The 19652-nt window shown below is 39.3% G+C and overlaps 1 protein-coding gene across 1 annotated transcript in view; it reads left to right on the plus strand.

Annotated features, from left to right (window-relative positions):
- STRC (stereocilin) overlaps positions 1 to 19652 on the plus strand; it is a 149643-nt gene that overhangs the window by 23272 nt on the left and 106719 nt on the right. Inside the window, exons 8-10 of the mRNA XM_053719370.1 lie at positions 6098 to 6284; positions 12588 to 12703; positions 19194 to 19326. Of these exons, the coding sequence (XP_053575345.1) occupies positions 6098 to 6284; positions 12588 to 12703; positions 19194 to 19326 (436 nt within the window). The remainder of the gene's footprint in view (positions 1 to 6097; positions 6285 to 12587; positions 12704 to 19193; positions 19327 to 19652) is intronic.

Consider the following 19652-nt stretch of genomic DNA (forward strand, 5'->3'; position numbering starts at 1 on the left):
ATTTTTCATCAGTGTCCCAGTTGGCAGGAACATCTGTTTCTCCAGTTTCCTCGCTTTCTTCTGAGTCTGAATTCCACAGCAGGTCGTCTTCTGTGCCGTCCATTTTATTGCTGATGCCTGTCTTCAAAAAACTCTTGATGATCATTTCTTTTGGTATGTCTTCCCATGATGTTTTAACCCAGGATGTCACGAGAGATAGGCCAGGTTTCTTGAGGTTTCCTTTTGCAGTCAATTCTTTGTCATCGGATTTCATCCAGGTAATCCACTTTTCCCTGACTCTGTCTTTGAAGGGTTTGTTTAAAATGACATCTAGTGGCTGAAGAATAGAGGTTAGTCCACCTGGAATCACAGCTTGAAATGTTTTTAGACTTTCAGTTTGTCCTTCACAGTGTCTGTCAGGTGTGAGCGGAACTGGTCCCATACAAGCATGGATTTCTTCAGTAGTGCGCCTGTTCTAGTATTCCAAACTTTATTTAACCATAAAATGATGCCCTTTTCATCCATCCATCCTTTAGGATGACAATGGATCACGACACCTGGTGGAAATTTAACTCCTTTTGGAATAGTCTTTCTTTTAAAAATCAACATTGGTTCAAGTTTAAAACCGTCTGCCATACAGGATAACACAACGGTAAAATGAGTTTTCTCATGGCCTGTGGTTCTAATCTGGACTGTGTGCTTCCCTTTGCTGTCAATTGTCCTGTTGCCTGGTAGGTCAAAACACATGGGGGTCTCATCCATATTGCCTATCTGTGAAAGTTCAAAATTAATCTGCTTGCGTTGGCTGATTATAAAGGTATGGAATGAAGCGATCTTCTCTTCTAAATCATTAGGCAGCTTCTGTGCTATCTTTGTTCTCTGGCGTATTGCAAGTCCATGCCTTTTCATAAACTTTTGTGTCCATCCATTAGAGGCTTTGAAGTTTGAATCTTTGCAAAACTTTTGGGCTTGAAGTCTAACGTGGAGTGATGTGACGATGTACCCACTACTTCTTTGGTCAATGATCCATTCATAAAGTTCCTTCTCCATGTCTGGGTACATGGCTTGTCTCCCTCGTTGTGCTTTTTTTGTTTTATTCATATCTTTCAGGACGACTTTCTGTTTTCTCCATTCTCTAACATTCGTCTCTGGTACAGTGAATTCTCGGCTAGCTGCTCGATTTCCGTGAATTTCAGCATGATCAACAACTTTGAGCTTGAATGAAGCGTCATATGCAGAACGTTTTCTCTTGATACCCTGAGTTGCCATTTTTTCTTCGCCCTCGCGTACAGTGAGCGGCTGCAGCCCGGAAAAGGCGCAGTGCGAACTCACAATTCGCCTGCGCCCTCAATGGACCGGCCGCCACTGCCACCCCACCCCAGCCCTCGTTTATAACGCGCACCCAAAATTTTATTTCTTTTTTTGGTAGAAAATTTTGCGCGTTATACTCGAATAAATACGGTAGTTAAAATAAATACAAACTTGCCTGTAAAATAAAAATAAACCCTAAGCTGTAACTATTAGTTATATTGTAGCTAGCTTAGGGTTTATTTTATAGGTAAGTATTTAGTTTTAAATAGGAATAATTTAGTTAATGATAGGAATTTTTATTTAGATTTCTTTTAATTATATTTAAGTTAGGGGGTGTTAGGGTTAGGGTTAGATTTAGGTTTAGGGATTAATACATTTAGTATAGTGGCGGCGACGTTGGTGTCGGCAGATTAGGGGTTAATAGATGTAGGTAGGTGGCGGCGATGTTAGGGCCGGCAGATTAGGGGTTAATAATATTTAACTAATGTTTGCGAGGCAGGAGTGGGGTGGTTTAGGGGTTAATATGTTTATTATAGTGGCGGCGACGTTGGGGCGACAGATTAGGGGTTAATAAATGTAGGTTGGTGGCGGCGACATTGAGGGCGGCAGAGTAGGGGTTAATAAATATAATGTAGGGTTCGGTGATGTTGAGGGCAGCAGATTAGGGGTTCATAAGTATAATGTAAGTGGCGGCGGTGTCCGGAGCGGCAGATTAGGGGTTAATAATTATAATGTAGGTGTCGGCGATGTCAGGGGCAGCAGATTAGGGGTTAATCAGTGTAAGATTAGGGGTGTTTGGACTCGGGGATCATGTTAGGGTGTTAGGTGTAGACATAAAATGTGTTTCCCCATAGGAATCAATGGGGCTGCGTTAGGGAGCTTTACGCTGCTTTTTTGCAGGTGTTAGACTTTTTTTTCAGCCGGCTCTCCCCGTGTATTCCTATGGGGAAATCGTGCATGAGCATGTTACACCAGCTCACCGCTAACGTAAGCAGCGCTGGTATTGGAGTGCGGTAATGAGCAAAATTTTGGTCAACGCTCACTTCTTGTCTGGTTTGTAAAAACTCGTAATACCAGCGCTGTCTGTAAGTGAGTGGTGAGCATAAACTGCTCGTTAGCACCGTCATATAGAGCTAGTGCATAATAATGAAATGCAACTTTATTGATATCAGTGTTGCAACACATATTTAAACCCAAAAACAATACCTTAAATTCATTTTTTTTATTTAATTTCTAACTGTTAATATATTGTGTGCAACTGTGCACAATACACAAAAAGCACTGTATTTATTGAACATGACTACTCAATACACTTTGGACTAGATTACAAGCGGTGCACTAACTGTTGATCGTTTTTTGTGCATGCCAGAAAGAGTGCTCGTATTACAAGTTGATAGTAAACGCGATCATTAGAGTGCAATCACATTTTACACAACTGAAAACCTTGTGAAAAGAGTAGATATACTGAAAATTACAGTTACACTCATATACACACTATCTGAAAAAAACTATTCATATAAATATAAAAAAGGTTATAGGGGCTCAAAGGTATATGGTATATGAAGCTGTTTGACTGCAAAGGGCTATATTGTATATATATATATATATATATATATATATACATACAGATACCATGTCTAAATATATGTATGTATGTATATATACATGTTTGTTTTGGATACACGTCAAACAAGTTGACTAACCGCTAACCTTACACATTTGTAAAATGGCTACTGTCCCGGTGAGAGAGGAATTCGGGAAGCCCATTGAGGACTGCCCAGTGGTGATCCATGGTCCAGTGAGTGGTTGTAACTTAGTTCTGGGAGAAAGGCTGAAAGGTTTTGTAACACAAGCTGATCCGGAGAGCCAACATTGGAACGGAAGTAAATGGGGTAACCCGCAACCATTACATGGCACTCTAGGAGGACTATGTGAGTACAAAATGATACATTTGTGTTTGGAAGCGGGATTTTCGGAAAGTGACACTGGACATTACCTAAAAACGCTTTAGCATTGGTCTCAGACTAGTATCATGAGCTCTTCTCTTGACATTATGAACATTACAAGGGCCCTTACATTCAGTGCACTTAACTTCGTAACTACACTTATGGTGTATGTATATATTTAGATATAGATATATATATTTTACATTAACATTATCAGATCAATATATATAGAAATATACATTTAATAATAAAAAATTAAAAAAATCTTTGTGAAGAGCATGCGAATGTAAATATGCGAAACTCACTTAAGGTTTTGCACTTTATGTCTAACAGTTGGCTTTGCGCACATAACAATTTAGTAATCTTAAGGTGCGTTACTGATATTAAAGATAAAATATAAAAAAATAATAATAATTATTAAAAATTATTATAGATACTCTATGTATATATATTTCTTACAGTATCTATATTAATTTGTAATAATTATTATTTATATTTTTAATCTGTTATATTTAATATTTCGATATGGGCCTTAAGAGTACTAAGTTTTCATGTACGCTAACCCGACCCCATTAGACATAAAGGGGCCTATCTATCATGCTCTGTATAGAGCTTGAAGGCCCGTGTTTCTGGCGAGCCTTCAGGCTCGCCAGAAACACCAGTTATGAAGCAGCGGTCTAAAGACCGCTGCTCCATAACCTGTCCGCCTGCTCTGAGGAGGTGGACAGACATCACTGCAATTCAATCCGATCGAATACGATTGGGTTGATTGACAACCCCGGCTAGCGGCCGATTGGTCGCAAATCTGCAGGGGGTGGCGTTGCACCAACAGATCACAATAACTGCTGATGCAATGCTGAATGTGGAGAGCATATTGCTCTCCGCATTCAGCGAGGTCTGTCGGACATGATCTGCAATGTCGGATCATGTCCAACAGGCCTTTTATAAATAGGCCCCAAAGCGTGAAACCCAAAGTGTGTTAAGCATATTTTACATTCCTATGTTTACTATTAAATATATATTTCTATATATATGATATAGTTAATGTAAACTAGATATGTATATCAATATATCTATATGAAAAGATATTCAGGTATAGGTATATACAGAGAAACAATATAACTACATTTTCTTGTATGTGAAGAACATTGGAATGTAAAATATTAATTACTCCTGTCGGGTTAGCACGCGAGCGATAGGTGTTAGGTTTCTTCTTCTATGCTCTCCATTGAAGAATATGGGGAGAATATGTTAGAAAACACAATGTCCACAGCACTATAAATAATAACTTTCCTTTATTTGACAGACATCAAGCCAGACATCAAGCGACGTTTCGGGTATACTTAACCCTTATTCATGCTTGCTTTAAAATGTTAAAAGTGGCTATTTAAAGGCTTTCAAATATGCGCCAAACTCATAATTAGAGCTATACCACCATCTACTGGTTTCTATATTATTCTCCCACAGTGGGAAAATATGTTAGAGCAGGAGCGATGTCCGAAGTCCTGTGGTTAGAAAGTGGCGGGTTTCACTCTCGTGCAAACTTTTTACTTTACTTTTACTTTACTCCGGCACGCACAAAAGGATTACTTCTAGCGAAGTTTACACTTGAGCAGGGTCGCTAAATGGTGCTCCACTTGCAATCTAGTCCTTATTGGGGAGCATTCCCCATTACCAGGGGATTACTATGTTTCAATTACATATATTATAAAGACCACTAACTCAGGTAAATATATTTCATTAATTTGTATAATATTGTATAGTGCATCTCCAGTAAAAGAAGGCAAAAATGAAACAGTTTAAGAGGTGTAGCTAGCAGAAAAAGTAGAGTTGTTATGTCTCAGGGATCTCAGTATAGTAAATGTGTTTAATATTAAATAAATTAAATAAACAAAAAACAAAACCTAAACACAATGCATCTCAAGATGTGTACCAGATGTGTCATGTTCATGAGGTTTACCATCTAAAGGTTGTTTTCCAACTTACAAACCAATGAATTGTATTTCTGCCTCTCACACGACCTGTTACAGTATTTCTTCTCCATGATGTTCATTGGTAGAATCCTTCTTTTTGACACCCATATGCTTCATATGAAAAACTATTGTGATAGATAAGTATCTCAATTAAAAGGGTAGAGTAGGTGCAGTGGGCCTGTGTCTTTTTCTCATCTACCATTAATATCAGGGTTTTTCAACTTCAGTCCTCCGGGAACCCAAAACAGACCAGAGTTAAATGATTTAACTGATTGAAAGTAGCTGAGATTGTTACAGTTGAGTTGTTGAACACCCTAAGGGAATAATTTAAATCAGGCATTTTAGGGTTGACTGAGGGCTGGAATTGGGAAACCCTCATTTATAGTATTAATAGCCTAAGTCAGGGACTTTTAACCTTTTTTTTGCCGTGGCACACTTTTTTACATTAAAAAATCCTGTGGCACACCACCATCCCAAAATTTTAAAAAAATCACACATTGTAGCCTAATACAGCATATATATATACACATACACACAAACACACACATACTGTATGTATTGTGCTGTTATGCCATGCCTCCTACAAACTACCCCTGCACTGGGAGTAAAAAACAAGCAAAGGTTAAAAAATATGTCACACTGTTGTCAGTCTGCCGTGGCACACCTGAGGATCTCTCACAGCACACTAGTGTGCCACGGCACACTGGCTGAAAAACACTGGCCTAAGTTACACTAATGCATTTACTGTTTTCCTTTATTTCTATAGCATGTACATGTTTTTATTTTATTGTGACTGATTACTTAATAGTAAACATAGAAATGTGACTAATTATACAGTGTTTGCGTGACCTCTCTATGTAAATATATATTATACATAATTTGTTCCAGCTTAGATGCAATTAGAATCTACAGCCCAGATATGAAGCTCACACAGAAACGTGCTTTTGCGAAGCGACTCCTACAAGCCAACATGTTTGGGGCCATCCCTTCCTGGCCGCCAGACTTTCTGAAGTCTGTCCAACCTCTTCTTCCCTATTTGCCTTACTGCCATTTTGTACAGCTCACTTCTAATCAGGTAGATAACTCCAGTTTCCTTTATTATTAACAAATGTAAGATTGTGGCACATTGACATTATTTATATATTTTTTATATATTCATTTATACAATAAAGAACTTACAATGGTAGTGTTTCTGCCATAAAAATGCTTTTAATATAAGATACTTACAATTTCTCTAGTCTTTCTTTAGCGCTGTTATTTGATTTTATTTTTTTCTATAATAGCTGTTTATTTTTATATTTAGACTTGGCACATAACACAGACTAATGAGAGGGATGGAACTACCATTGGTGCAACAGGTGCTTTAGCACCAAGGCCCAAGTGCTTGAGGGGGCCCATTTATAGAGTTGCCACTTCGGCCATGTTTTCCTGGACAATTATGAGTTAGACATGGTGCAGGCTGTGTGGTGAGGAACATAAATAGTGTAGTCCAGCAGCACTATGTTCTGTTCAGAGGCACAATGCATGTTCCTCCATGCACACCCTGCAGCATGTATAACTCATAACTGTCGAGGAAAACATGGCTGAGGTGGCAACCCTAGGTTAATAGCAGCCAGTCTATACATAAGAGTTTGCAGAATGTGTAAAATCCTAATGCAGGGGAGCCTTTTATTAGTATAATTAGTTTACAGATCTATCTATTAGACATGTGCAACGCTAAAAATGTTGTTTCATTTAGTTTTGTTTTCATTAGTTAAATAAATAATTTCGTTTCGGCAAATTAGTTTAGTTAAGTTTAAAAAAAAAAATTGTTTTGGCAAATTAGTTATGTTACTGTAAGTTAAATCGTTTTTTCGGGTTTCTGTTCATTTTTTCGAATCCATTCTTTATTCATATGCATTATTCTATTCTGAAGTTTAGAATAGAATAATGCATATGAATAAAGAATGGATCCGAAAAAACAAAAGGATCAGAAAAAACGATTTAACTGAACATAACTAATATGCCGGCGATTGCCGAAACAAAATGATCTTAAAACGCTGCCGCCACCCACATCACCGACACTAAATAAAGCTATTAAACCCTAAACCGCCATCCCCCCACATCGCCAACACTACCTAAACCTATTAACCCCTAAAATGCCGCCCCCATATTGCCGACACTAAATAAACCTATTAACCCCTAAACAGCCGGTCCCCGACATCATCGACACTAACTAAACTAATTAAATATATTAACCCCTAAACCACAGTTCCCCGACATCGCCGACACTAACTAAAGCTATTAAACCCCTAAACCGCCGTTCCCAAACATCGCCAACACTAATTAAATATATTAACCCCTAAACCACAGTTCCCCGACATCGCCGACACTAACAAAACCTATTAACCCCTAAACCACAGTTCCCCAACATTGCCGACACTAACTAAACCTATTAACCCCTAAACCGCCATCCCCCCACATCGCCAACACTACCTAAACCTATTAACCCCTAAAATGCCGCCCCCACATTGCCGACACTAAATAAACCTATTAACCCCTAAACAGCCGGTCCCCGACATCGCTGACACTAACTAAACTAATTAAATATATTATCCCCTAAACCACAGTTCCCCGACATCGCTGACACTAACTAAAGCTATTAACCCCTAAACCGCCGTTCCCAAACATCGCCAACACTAATTAAATATCTTAACCCCTAAACCACAGTTCCCCGACATCGCCGACACTAACAAAACCTATTAACCCCTAACTTTAACATAATTAAAATAGACCTAAATTAAAGTTACAATTATTAACTAACTACCTTTATAAAAATAAATACAAACTTACCTGTGAAATAAAAATAAAACCTAAGCTAGCTACAATATAACTATTTACTAAGTACCTAGTTAAAATAAATACAAACTTACCTGTGAAATAAAAATAAAACCTAAGCTTAAACTAATAAAACCTAACATTACTAAAAATGAAAACCTAACATTACTAAAAATAAAAAAACTAAGATTACTAAAAAATTAAAACTACAATTACAAAAAATAATAAACACTAAAATTAAAAAAAAAAAATTAAAAAACTACCATTACAAAAAATAACTAACGATATTATACAAAACAATTTAAATTATTCCTATTCTTATACCCCGTTTAAAAAAAAAAAAAACCCCGAAAAAAAACCCTAATCCTATATTATAAAAGGCCAAGTGTGTTTGTCTGAAGCCGTCATGCGCAGTAGAGACTGCGCGCGGACAAACACACCTGGCCTTCAGCTGCAGAGTAGTGCGCACTGCGGAAGCTGCCTGGTGGGGGCGTGACCGGCGTTGGGCGTGCCGTGAGGGGGCGGGCGTGGTGAGGGGGCGTGGTCGGCTGACGAGGGGGCGTGGCCTCACAGGAGCGCACGGGAGGGGCGTGGCCGGCAGGAGAGAACAAAACAGAGGAAGGAAGGAAGGAAGGAAAGAAAGAAAGCAAGCAGAGAGAGGGGGGAAGAGCAAAAGAGGGAGAGAGAGCGCAAGAGAGTGGGAGAGAAAGAAGGGGAGAGAGAGGGGGGAGAGAGAGCTCAAAAGAGAGGGGGGAGAGAGAGAGCTCAAAAGAGAGGGGGGAGAGAGAGCTTAAAAGAGAGGGGGAGAGAGAGCTTAAAAGAGAGGTGGGAGAGAGAGCACAAAAGAGGGAGAGAGAGAGAGCGCAAAAGAGAGGGCATTGCCTTTAATGGGCTTTCAGCTCAGAGAGGGGGAGAGAGCGCAAGAGAGGGGGAGAGAGCGCAAGAGAGGGGGAGAGAGAGCGCACAAAAGAGGAGGAGAGAGAGAGCTCAAAAGAGAGGGGGGAGAGAGAGCGCAAAAGAGAGGGGGGAGAGTTTAAAAGAGAGCGCAAAAGAGGGGGGAGAGAGCGCAAAAGAGAGGGGGAGAGAGGGGGAGAGAGAGCGCACAAAAGAGGGGGAAAGAGAGAGCTCAAAAGAGAGGGGGAGAGAGAGCTCAAAAGAGAGGGGGGAGAGAGAGCGCAAAAGAGAGGGGGAAAGAGAGCGCAAAAGAGAGGGGGAAAGAGAGCGCAAAAGAGAGCACAAAAGAGGGGGGAGAAAGCGCAAAAGAGAAGGGGGAGACAGAGTGCAAAAGAGGGAGAGGGAGAGAGAGAGCGCAAAAGAGAGGGGGGGAGAGAGAGTGCACAAAAGAGGGAGAGAGAGAGCGCAAAAGAGAGGGGGAGAGAGCAAAAAAGAGGGGGAGAGAGCGCAAAAAAGAGGGGGAGAGAGCGCAAGGGGGAGAAAGCACAAAAGAGAGGGGGAGAGAGCGGAAAAAGAGGGGGGAGAGAGCGCAAAAGAGTGGGAGGAGAGAGAGAGCTCAAAAGAGAGGGGGGGAGAGAGAGCTCAAAAGAGAGGGGGGGAGAGAGAGTTTAAAAGAGAGGGGGGAGAGAGAGTGCACAAAAGAGGGGGAGAGAGAGTGCAAAAGAGAGGGGGAGAGAGTGCAAAAGAGAAGGGGGAGAGAGCGCAAAAGAGGGGAAGAGAGAGTGCAAAAGAGAGGGGGAGAGAGAGAGCAAAAGAGAGGGGAAGAGAGAGCAAAAGAGAGGGGGAGAGAGAGCAAAAGAGAGGGGGGAGAGAGAGAGAGCGCAAAAGAGGGGGGAGAGAGAGCAAAAGAGAGGGGGGGAGAGAGAGAGAGCACAAAAGAGGGGGGAGAGAGAGAGCAAAAGAGGGGGGAGAGAGAGAGCAAAAGAGGGGGGAGAGAACAAAATAGGGGAGAGAGAGAGCAAGAGGGGGAGAGAGCAGATGAGGGGGGGGAAGAGAGAGAGCGAGCAAAAGAGGGGAGAGAGAGCAAAAGAGGTGGGAGAGAGAGAGCAAAAGAGAGGGGAGAGAGAGCACAAGAGGGGAGAGAGAGAGCAAAAAAGGGGAGAGAGAGAGAGCAAAAGAGGGGGGAGAGTGCAAAATAAGGGGGAGAGAGAGAACTCAAAAGAGAGGGGGGGAGAGAGAGAGAGTGCAAAAGAGAGGGGGGAGAGAGAGGGAGCAAGGGTTGGAACCGCGGTACCTAAAAAATTGGCCCGTGTACACGGGCTTTAGGACTAGTCTATAATAAAAGGGCCTTTTGTAGGGCATTGTCCTAAAGTTAGCAGATATTTTGCAAAAAAATAAAAACAAACACCCCCTAACATTACAAACCCCTACCACCAAACCCACAAAATAAAAAAAACCTAACGAAAAAAAACCTAATCTACCCAATGCCCTGAAAAGGGCATTTGTATGGGCATTGCCTTTAATGGGCTTTCAGCTCTTTTACTGCCCAAGGGCATTCAGCTCTTTTTCAGCCCATTAAAATAAAAAAAGCCCTAAGCTAAAAAAAAAAACACCCCAAAAAAAAACACCAACCCCAAAATTGGTACTCATAGTTGCTGAAGTCCGGCGAAAGATCTTCATCCCAGCGGCGAAGCATCTTTATCTAGGCAGCTCCATCTTCATCCATCACGGGACTGACATCTTCTTCATCCCTGCGGAGGCGGAGCGGACGATGAGCGGAGGCGGAGGTCCAGGCAGAGGTCCATCGGTCTGACGTGGAGGTCCTCTTCATGTGATCGTCCGCCGCACACTGAGGATTCAATACAAGGTACCCCTTTTATATTGGGGTACCGTTGCATTCCTATTGGCTTAAAAATGAAAATCAGCCAATAGGAATTAGAGCTGCTTAAATCCTATTGGTGATTTGAACAGCCAATAGGATTTAAGCAGCTCTCATTACTATTGGCTGATTCAAATTCAAAGGGCTTTTTTTATTTTAATTGGCCGAAAAAGAGCTGTATGCCCTTTTAAGGGCAGTAAAATAGCTGAATGCCCTTTTAAGGGCAATGCCCATACAAATGCCCTTTTCAGGGCAATGGGTAGATTATTATTTTTTTTGTTAGGTTTTTTTATTTTGTGGGTTTTGGGGGGTGGGGGTTTTTAATGTTAGGGCATGTTTATTTTTATTTGTTTGCAAAAGAGCTGTTAACTTTAGGGAAATGCCCTACAAAAGGCCCTTTTAAGGACCCTTGGTAGTTTATTATAGATTAGGGTAGGGTTTTTTTTATTTTGGGGTGTTTATTTTTTTCTAAAACGGGGTATTAGAATAGGAATACTTTTTATTATTTTGGATAATTACGTTTGTTGTTTTTTGTATTGGTAGTTTTTTTATTTTTTGTAATTTTAGTGTTTATTATTTTTTGTAATTGTAGTTTTAATTTTTTAGTAATCTTAGGTTTTTTATTTTTAGTAATGTTAGGTTTTTATTTTTAGTAATGTTAGGTTTTTATTTTTAGTAATGTTAGGTTTTATTAGTTTAAGCTTAGGTTTTATTTTTATTTCACAGGTAAGTTTGTATTTATTTTAACTAGGTAGTTAGTAAATAGTTATATTGTAGCTAGTTAAGGTTTTAGTTTTATTTCACTGGTAAGTTTGTATTTAATTTTAAATAGGTTGTTAGTTAATAATTGTAACTTTAATTTAGGTCTATTTTAATTATGTTAAAGTTAGGGTGGTGTTAGGTTTAGGGGTTAATAGTTTAATTTAGGTTGTTGTGATGTGGGGGCCGGCGGTTTAGGGGTTAATAGGTTTAGTTAGTGTTGGCGATGTTTGGGAACTGCGGTTTAGGGGCTAATAGGTTTAGTTAGTGTTGGCGATGTCGGGAACTGCGATTTAGGGATTAATAGGTTTAGTTAGTGTCGGCGATGTCAGGGAACAGCGGTTTAGGGATTAATAGCTTTATTTAGTGATTTAGTTAGTGTCAGTGATGTTGGGGAACTGCGGTTTAGATTAGAACAATGAAAAATTCAGAATATGAATAAAGAATGGATCTGAAAATTCTGAAACTGATTTATTTATTTTCAGAATTTTTCTGGATTTTAGTTATGGTGCTGATTCGGAAATTCGGATTCATTTGAATCTCCAAATCGGTCAAAATTCGGCCGAAATGAATTGCACATGTCTACGATCTATCATCTATCTATCTATCTATCTATCCTTAAAATCATTATACAGAACACCATGTATATTACTATTGCTTAATACTGAGTTAACTTTGTGGGCCCAAATTTTTTTTTTTGCACCATGTCTTGTTGGTTATATTGAACTTGCTGTGAACTTTTTTAATTTACTAAACTGAGTGAATTAACAAGCAAACGACATACAGTATAAGTCATAACATTATTGTAGAAATGATTACTATATATGTTGTAACTTATTCTCTTTTAAGCTGTAAAATATAGATAGAATGTGACAAGTCACAAGAGGAAGAGAATGAGCACTTGTGTGCCATTTGTGTAATGCATTATATATTGGAACACTGTTCTTTGATAAATTTACAAGTGCAGCATAAAAGAGAGGTAAATGAGGTACTGACAGTCATACTAATCACTTGTTTTGTGTCTATCAGATTAAATTGCTGGCAGATGGCTGGAAAGATGTGAAACTTGGGATGGTCCAGGGACGTTATGTGGCACAAAGCCTTATGAACAGGAGCGGAAGTGACATTGTGGATGAGGTGTTGAGGTAAATAACACACATAGATCATTCATCTTGTGATCAAACTGGAGCTTGTGCATGAGTTATTGACTGCAAAATATTAGTTATAAATTTGTCCCCTGAAAATCCAAAATATATAATGCAAATAATTAGACTCTAGGTATTTTAGCAAATAATTGACACTAGAATGAGTTAAATATATAAAATATGTATGCGGCAGAGCATGTGATTTTAAAAGTCTTCAGTATATGAAAATACATTTTCTAAGAAAAAGTCAGACAGCTATGAACAATTTATATTTTGTTTACGATTATTGTGTACAAATGCAGAATTTTCAAGGTTTCAAGGTTAAGCAACAGGAACAATGTAGCCCTCACTTTGGTGAACTTTAAGAACCACCTGGCTCCCCTTTTGTATTTTCAGAGCTAAGAAGTTAAGCAGTATATATATCTGTAACAGTTTATGGGGCTGAATTATCATGCTGCGTATGCAGCAGTTTCCGCTGCTCCTTAACTCATCCGCCACATCTGAGGTGGTCGGATAGCAATCATTCCGATTGGATACGATCAGGATGATTGACACCCCCTGCTAGCGGCCGATTGGCCGTGAATGTGAAGGGGGCAGCATTGCACAAGCATTTCACACAAAATGCTTGTGCAATGATAAATGCCGACAGCATATGCTGTCAGCATTTATCGATGTCGGGCGAACATGATCCACTATAGACGATCATGTCCGCCCGACACTTGATAAATCAGCCCCCTTGTCTCTATGTGTGTGTATGTATGTATGTATGTATGTATATATAAATATCATATTTTTATATATATATATATATATATATTACTGTATGGATCAAAGTAATTTATTGTATTTTTAGAAAATCCTACTATGTCCACTCAGAGCAGCCAGGCCGTGAGTAACAAAGCTAAAAAGACAACTGATTGGTAAAAAAGAAGAGAATAAGGCATTTTAAAACCAAAACTTATTTCAGAAGATGGCATTTATATAGTATCAGCACCATCACTTACTTAATTCTTTCTTTTTTTTTTTTATTGAGAATTGTGCCAAAACAAAGCAGGTACAGGAAATAATAGATTACAAGATTGCAACAAAATTACAAAAGTGACCTGAAAGACACATAAATATCCTAATTTTTGTCTGTAAAGTCGCTCATGGATCTATGATATTGGTTTAAGAGATATAGGGATTATATTAATTTAAGGCTACTCAACCTTCTATTGTTATAAAGTCAAATAATCATTTAACACGATTAGAAAAATGAATAACTAAGTAGATAAATAAAATGAAGAAAAGAGGAGAAAGAAAAAAGCCAGATTTGGATGGCTAATAAACTAGCATATACGCAATATATAAGCAAAATATATTAAAAGAGGAGGGGACTAGAATGTGTGAAGGAAAACAGTGAGATATTTACTGAGGGTAAAATGCAAAATTTCACATAGCCCCATTCATTTACATGAAAAAACATTGTATGGAATTTTGAAGATTGCAATATCTTTGAGGCCATCTAGTGGCCTAAAATAAGTTGAGCAAATATGTGCAGGCATTATCAAGGGCTTTTAATTGGCTACTCTTTACAATAGTAATAGGCAATAAAATAGATAAAGATAGCTCTGTAAAACTGGTGTGATAACATTTATACTAAAATTATAAATTATAACTGGGATCCAACAATAGTTAGCGAGACTTTCTTTAATATTTGATGTTGTTCTAATTATAGCTTCTTCTATCAGCCTCGGCTGCTGGCCATGGGATTCCAACCAAGCCATAAATAACACATATAGACCATTAACAAATCTGTAAGGAGTAGTTGGGAGGGGGGAAAAAAGCCACAACTCCCTACATGACTTAGGTCGAAAGTCTAGGTAACTTAATAGAAAGCGATATTTGCACTCTACTTTATAATACCAGTGCACGCAAATGTGTGCTGGTATTACAAGTTAGGTGCAATGCTTCCATAGCTATTATGCTATTGTTTGTTCCCAGGTTGAGCGCTTCTCTCTTTTTATTTATGCAAATTATGACACTTTGGGAAGTCTCCCTAAGTGTGATGCGGGAATCCAGACGTGGACCCGTTGCTCAGGGTGCCTAGAGGGATATGGCTGCAACTCACTGACGAAGCCCACAATAGGCCGAAACGTACGTCTGGGGTTTTGCTGTTTCTCTCATTCAGAGAGGGATTGCCTGGTATTTTGGGGCTGGACTGTACTGTGAAGTCAGGATCAGACTGTTATGCTTCAGGAAAGTTCTTCTCTGTGAAAGGCACATGTTGAGAAAAAAGAGGCTGCTTCTTGGGTGGTAACTAGCCATAGAACAAGCTATTATGCTATTGTTCGTTCCCAGGTTGAGCGCTTCTCTCTTTTTATTTATGCAAATTATGACACTTTGAGAAGTCTCCCTAAGTGTGATGTGGGAATCCAGACGTGGACCCGTTGCTCAGTGTGCCTAGAGGGATATGGCTGCACCTCACTGACGAAGCCCACAATAGGCCGAAACGTACGTCTGGGGTTTTGCTGTTTCTCTCGCTCAGAGAGGGATTGCCTGGTATTTTGGGGCTGGACTGTACTGTGAAGTCAGGATCAGACTGATATGCTTCAGGAAAGTTCTTCTCTGTGAAAGGCACATGTTGAGCAAAAAGAGGCTGCTTCTTGGGTGGTAACTAGCCATAGAACAAGCTATTATGCTATTGTTCGTTCCCAGGTTGAGCGCTTCTCTCTTTTTATTTATCCACTGGGGGCCTCGTTCTCATGCATCAGACATGGCATGAGAACCTAGCACTTAGAAGTGGGTAAGACTTGCAGCGATGGGCAGCAAATTTAAATATATATGTACAGGGAGTACAGAATTATTAGGCAAGTTGTATTTTTGAGGATTAATTTTATTATTGAACAACAACCATGTTCTCAATGAACCCAAAAAACTCATTAATATCAAAGCTGAATAGTTTTGGAAGTAGTTTTTAGTTTGTTTTTAGTTATAGCTATTTTAGGGGGATATCTGTGTGTGCAGGTGACTATTACTGTGCATAATTATTAGGCAACTTAACAAAAAACAAATATATACCCATTTCAATTATTTATTTTTACCAGTGAAACCAATATAACATCTCAACATTCACAAATATACATTTCTGACATTCAAAAACAAAACAAAAACAAATCAGTGACCAATATAGCCACCTTTCTTTGCAAGGACACTCAAAAGCCTGACATCCAAGGATTCTGTCAGTGTTTTGATCTGTTCACCATCAACATTGCGTGCATCAGCAACCACAGCCTCCCAGACACTGTTCAGAGAGGTGTACTGTTTTCCCTCCTTGTAAATCTCACATTTGATGATGGACCACAGGTTCTCAATGGGGTTCAGATCAGGTGAACAAGGAGGCCATGTCATTAGATTTTCTTCTTTTATACCCTTTCTTGCCAGCCACGCTGTGGAGTACTTGGACGCATGTGATGGAGCATTGTCCTGCATGAAAATCATGTTTTTCTTGAAGGATGCAGACTTCTTCCTGTACCACTGCTTGAAGAAGGTGTCTTCCAGAAACTGGCAGTAGGACTGGGAGTTGAGCTTGACTCCATCCTCAACCCGAAAAGGCCCCACAAGCTCATCTTTGATGATACCAGCCCAAACCAGTACTCCACCTCCACCTTGCTGGCGTCTGAGTCGGACTGGAGCTCTCTGCCCTTTACCAATCCAGCCACGGGCCCATTCATCTGGCCCATAAAGACTCACTCTCATTTCATCAGTCCATAAAACCTTAGAAAAATCAGTCTTGAGATATTTCTTGGCCCAGTCTTGATGTTTCAGTTTGTGTGTCTTGTTCAGTGGTGGTCATCTTTCAGCCTTTCTTACCTTGGCCATGTCTCTGAGTATTGCACACCTTGTGCTTTTGGGCACTCCAGTGATGTTGCAGCTCTGAAATATGGCCAAACTGGTGGCAAGTGGCATCTTGGCAGCTGCACGCTTGACTTTTCTCAGTTCATGGGCAGTTATTTTGCGCCTTGGTTTTTCCACACGCTTCTTGCGACCCTGTTGACTATTTTGAATGAAACGCTTGATTGTTCGATGATCACGCTTCAGAAGCTTTGCAATTTTAAGAGTGCTGCATCCCTCTGCAAGATATCTCACTATTTTTGACTTTTCTGAGCCTGTCAAGTCCTTCTTTTGACCCATTTTGCCAAAGGAAAGGAAGTTGCCTAATAATTATGCACACCTGATATAGGGTGTTGATGTCATTAGACCACACCCCTTCTCATTACAGAGATGCACATAACCTAATATGCTTAATTGGTAGTAGGCTTTCGAGCCTATGCAGCTTGGAGTAAGACAACATGCATAAAGAGGATGATGTGGTCAAAATACTCATTTGCCTAATAATACTGCACTCCCTGTATATGAATATATACATATACTATTTATGTGCTAATATCTGTATATACACATATTAACACATGAATATATATGTAAATAAGCATATACATATATACAGGGATAACACTGTCCCCATAGAACGCAATGTAAAGGCACTTTTCAGTGCCGTTTTTTTTCTAACACACCACACCTGCCAACTATAATCCCTAAAAACTGGTTTCTGCAGTTTTTTTTTTTTTAAAAAAAAAAAAGGACCTCATGTAATTTGGTGGCAATTGGGGGTAATTTAAAAAATCAACCAGAGGTCTGACCTCTGGTTAATTATTGAGCTGTAATTGCTCAGCCACGTAATAGCTCGTTATTTATTGCGCATCTGTAAACGGGCACATTTGCATAATGAAGGGCATAATGAAGGGCTTAGATGTTGGCCAGTATGTTTTGGAATTTAATGTCCCAGTCCAATATAAGTGTCACTATAGAGAGATGCATAGTTCAATTATTTGTAGGAGTTTGTAAGTCCCCTTCTCATTTAAATATAGGTGGTATCCATGTCATATCAGAGCTTACCGCTGAGGCAAGTCCAATTGTGTTAGTACTCTCTTGATCCAGGAATAATGTTGTACGAGAGGGACAAATTCCCTGGTATGTAAGCTTTTTGTTTCCATTCAAAATGTAATTTGGTTAGTACAGTAGCATTAGTGATGTCAACGATCTGTAGTGCAAATCCAAAATTGTGACTGCTGGAGTTTTCTGTACAGTAGGCCATTTTCCAGGGAACAATGTCAGCCCTCACACTCGAACAGTTATATGCCCAGAGATCTCTTCAGATGATTTGCATTTTGTTACATAAAGACTCAACTCATAATCTGAAGGTATTTTCTCAACAAAGGACTGCAGCAGAGACTCTGCTTTGGCGAATTGTTGATCCAAATTATTTAGAGAATCGTCACCCCTCATGGCTGCTTTTTCTTTCAGCTTTGCAAGTAATAACGTAATTCTTAAAGCTGATGTAAACAACAATATTGGCGTTGTAGGTTATTATTTATAATATAATAATTTATATATTATATTATTATCAGTTATTTGTAGAGCGCCAACAGATTCCGCAGCGCTAGGTTAGAGTTCAATGTTATTAAAGATTGTGGTTTGCACAAGATTAAGGTTTTGTCCAGAAGTGGCAGAGCTTTCCAAGCTTCCGAGGGTGCATTGCCTGACAGATAGCCACAGACTCATAAATACAGCAAAACCGGTGGCAATCTTGTTTGTTAGCTGTGAGAGCACAATAGATTTCCTATGCTTGCCGGGTACTGTAAAATAAATGATGTTGTTGTATAGCTGCAAATACAATTCAGCCTATGCACCATATGCTCCACGTGCTGAAACAGTATAACACTATTTGTGCTGTTTAAAAGCCAAAAAGTCTAGAATAAATGAGGCTACAACTTACATGATAAAAAAACTCAATGTGATAGCAGCAATTCATTACTATGGCACTCTAGTTGGTTACTGATATTAATAGCCCTACACGAGAACTTACCAAACCTCCTGCTAATGTCCTGTTCCTTATCTGATATTTACACAATATTAATAACTAGTGTAGGGCTACTAGGGGGCATCTGCTACCTAAGCCTGCAGTATCTCACTATTGATTTTGCTCCATACACACTCCTGTACTCCTGTACTCCTACACTCCATCCGTTCAGAGCTGTCTCATTGCCTCCTTTTTGAAGTTAACTCCTAGTGCCCCTCTGATAGTACATTTTCTAACTATATGAAAACTTAATGACCAGGATTACTGAAAATATGTAGGAGTGGAGTACAATTTATAACAGTGAGGCTTAAATGTAATAAATGGCTCTGTTTAAATGTTAGTATGTGCTAGGGTCATTGTACATATATTTTGATCCTTATAATGAAATTATATACATATAGCCAGCTACTCATTATAGGATTAAATGTTCACATCAAATATTGCAGAGATAGTGGTAGGTGCGCAACCTGCCAGATAGAATAATGAAAGGTTATTTTATAAGACACACAATTGGACAGTTATGTCCTTTTTTTCCAGACTAATTGGCTTTTCCTATTTACCTTTTATTGATTCCTGCTTCCATTGAAGGCTTGGTAGTCTTGTTTGTTACTTGACTTATGAAGATCTACAAAGCTTTCTGCCACTTCAGGATACACATGGGCTGTTGGAGAAGAAGCTGCTTCAATGCATTACTGATAGGATATTATCCCCTCATGGACGTGTAAGTGTTGTGTATAAACCTAACTGTTGTTGACTCTGTCATACACTATTCAGGCTCTCTGAATTATTACTGGTTTCAGATATATTATCTAAAATATTTTACTTGTGAAAATACAATGCAGTTGACATACCCTGGTAAATAACAATATTAATGTTGATTCTTCACATTTATTTTCTTCTACGAGATATGACGAGTCCACGGATTTCATCCTTACTTGTGGGATTTAACCTCCTGCTAGCAGGAAGTGGCAAAGAGCACCACAGCAGAGATGTATATATAGCTCCTCCCTTCCCTCCACCTCCAGTCATTCTCTTTGCCTGTGGTAG

The sequence above is a fragment of the Bombina bombina genome, chromosome 6, assembly GCF_027579735.1.
Source record: "Bombina bombina isolate aBomBom1 chromosome 6, aBomBom1.pri, whole genome shotgun sequence".
NCBI classification, from domain to species: domain Eukaryota; kingdom Metazoa; phylum Chordata; class Amphibia; order Anura; family Bombinatoridae; genus Bombina; species Bombina bombina.